Source organism: Entamoeba invadens, assembly GCF_000330505.1.
Source record: "Entamoeba invadens IP1 unplaced genomic scaffold scaff_1105074725991, whole genome shotgun sequence".
Taxonomy (NCBI): domain Eukaryota; phylum Evosea; order Mastigamoebida; family Endamoebidae; genus Entamoeba; species Entamoeba invadens.
The window spans coordinates 439,470-442,233 of NW_004440432.1; the positions used below are offsets into that span (position 1 = coordinate 439,470).

The 2,764-nt window shown below is 31.0% G+C and overlaps 1 protein-coding gene across 1 annotated transcript; it reads left to right on the top strand.

Annotated features, from left to right (window-relative positions):
• Positions 1-22: 22 nt before the first annotated feature.
• On the top strand, positions 23-1,570 carry EIN_363920 (serine/threonine protein kinase HT1, putative; the record flags this gene model as incomplete). The annotated part of the gene is made up of 1 exon (XM_004257672.1): positions 23-1,570. One exon carries the CDS (start codon positions 23-25, stop codon positions 1,568-1,570), a length of 1,548 nt encoding a protein of 515 aa, XP_004257720.1.
• Between the last annotated feature and the right edge of the window lie 1,194 nt (positions 1,571-2,764).

Below are 2,764 nucleotides of genomic sequence, written 5' to 3' on the forward strand. Positions count from 1 at the left end.
ATATACCTCGGTGCAAATTTGTATGAACAATTGCACATCATGTCAAAATCAATATTCATGTGATAACTGTCATGATGAGAATGTTTACGTTAATGCAAGTTGTAAGCATTTCACTTCTATTGAGTTTTGTATTGAAGCTAAAAAAGGAGCTTGTTCGATGTGTGTTGAAGGCAAAAAGCCGAGTGATGATGGTCTTTCATGTACAAACAAAGTGAATTTGGGATTGGCAATTGGTCTCCCTGTTGTATTTGTAGTCTTGATAATCATTTTGATAGCTTTGACGATTGTTGGAATGTATTTCTTATATTTGCACTTCAGAGAGGAAAAGAAAATGATAAACGTTTGTGTATTCAAAATGAACCGCTCAAATGTTATTTTTGAAAGGGTGAATGATTGGCTTGTAGCTAATAAAGAGAAAGTGACTTTTATCGACGAGAACAATGCAAATAATGAAATTCCCGTCAACAAAGAAACACGTGACTTATTCTGTGTTGGCAACAAGTCTAAAAATCCAATGAAGATTCAATTTAGTGTGATGAAAGGGTGCGATTACTACACAATTCGAACAGAACCAGCTTTGGTAAATTTAAAAAGTGGAGAGGCGTGTGAATTTGAGATATTTTTGACACCACTGTGTTCGTGTAAAATCGAAGAGAAAATTGTATGTGTTGGTCTTGATATCAAGAAAGGTGTTGAAATGACAGAACACATTTCAATCAATGCAAAGACAGAAATGACAACACGACTTGATTATCATGAATTAAAAGAAGAAAAGAAACTTGGCGAAGGTTCATTTGGCATTGTCTATTTGGGAGAGTTCAGAAGTCACAAAGTAGCAATCAAGAAATTACGAGAGGGGTGCAGTGATGAATCGAAAGTCCACGAATTTGAAAAAGAAGTTTCGATGTTAGACAAATTTCGATGTGACTATTTGGTTCACTTCTATGGAGCTGTCTTCATTCCAAACAGAATTTGTATGGTCACTGAATTTGCAGAATATGGCAGTTTAAACGATTTGATGAAAAAGAGAAGAGAACAATCGCCGCGCATGGCAGTCAAAGTGAAATTCATGTTTGACATGGCAAAGGGAATTTCTTATTTGCACAACAATGGCATCGTCCACAGAGACATCAAACCAGACAATTTACTCATCTTTTCTCTGGACTTGGGAACTACAATTAACGCAAAAATGACTGATTTTGGAAGTGCGAGAAATATTAATATGTTGATGACGAACATGACTTTCACTAAGGGAATTGGAACACCAAAGTATATGTCACCTGAAGTGTTGAATAAAGAAAAGTACAAAATGCCAAGTGATATCTTCTCTTTTGCAATTAGTATGTACGAATGTTTCACATGGAAAGAACCATATCCAAAAGAAAATTTCAAGTTTGCGTGGTCCATCGCAGATTTTGTTGCTTCAGGAAAACACTTGGCACAAGTTGACTGTCTTGACGACACCATTTATTCCTTGTTAAACAAAATGTGGTGTTTTGATGGAAAAGACCGATTTAAAATAGACGAAGTCGTAGAAGACTTGCAAATGTATCTTAATGCATTCCAATAAATTTTAAAATTTAACGAGTTTATTTGTAAAAATTGGTCGAAGCCAGTTTGGAAACCTTATTTATTCCAAAAACTTTATTTGTTTTTTCCTTTATAAAAAGAAAATTTGGAATGTTTAATAAATATTATTATTATTTAAACTATTTTTTAATAACACAGCTAAAAACACAAATTGGGTTAAGGTCATTTGGCCAATCATTTCATTTTTCCTGTTTGTTAATATATGGTAATATTTTGGTTATTTATCAATTTTTTACAATAAAAACAATTGTTATAAAAAACGATATTAAAAAATGAAGAATTAAGTGAATTAATTTATTTGGCCCAAGAAGGAGCATTTTGGTGGTGTTTAAAATCATGTCCAGTATATCTGCAATACCCACATGTGTTGGCATGTTCACATTTTTTTCCAGTTGAAATCATGTAACAAGAAGTGCATTGAACGCCTCCACACTTGGGGCAAGTTCTCCATGTGTTTGATGTTCCACAACCAGGGCAGCGCGGCATTTAATGAAATAAGATTGATTTTCCATCTTTAAATACGATATGAATATTTTCGTTTATTTATTCATGTTTTTATTTCATGTTTTGAGTTTACAAACAATGAATAAAATAAAAACTTTTAACTTATAAAATGTATTTTTTGAGTTTTTATGATATTTTTGATTTAAAATACTTCTTTTACTTATAAATACTTTTATTCATCACAAAAATGTCGATACAATACTTCCACATAAAACTTAAACCGATAAACTAATATATATAAACAAAAAACCAATTAATAGATTTTAGTATAAATAAAATAAAAAAACATTTGAAATTTTTAATCTAATAATTGGTATTTATATATATTTTGAACAATAAAAATTTATATATGTCTAATAACAATGTAAAGATAATACAACACTAAAACTTATATCACTAATGATGCATAAAAATCAGAAGCAGTGCAAAATTTACATTATATCAACGCAAGGTTTTTGATAACGAGTTGTGTCTTTACATGTTGAACACACCCAAAACCATTCTAAAGATCATTCCAAACACCATCAACACGTTTATCACATATTTCAAAATGGAAAACTTCTCACATTTTAGAACACTTATATCAATTTGTTTTATTCTTTTAAAATATAAAGGTTTCATGTTTGTCGACACGTTTCATGAGTACTTCTTCATATATTTTCCAGTCACA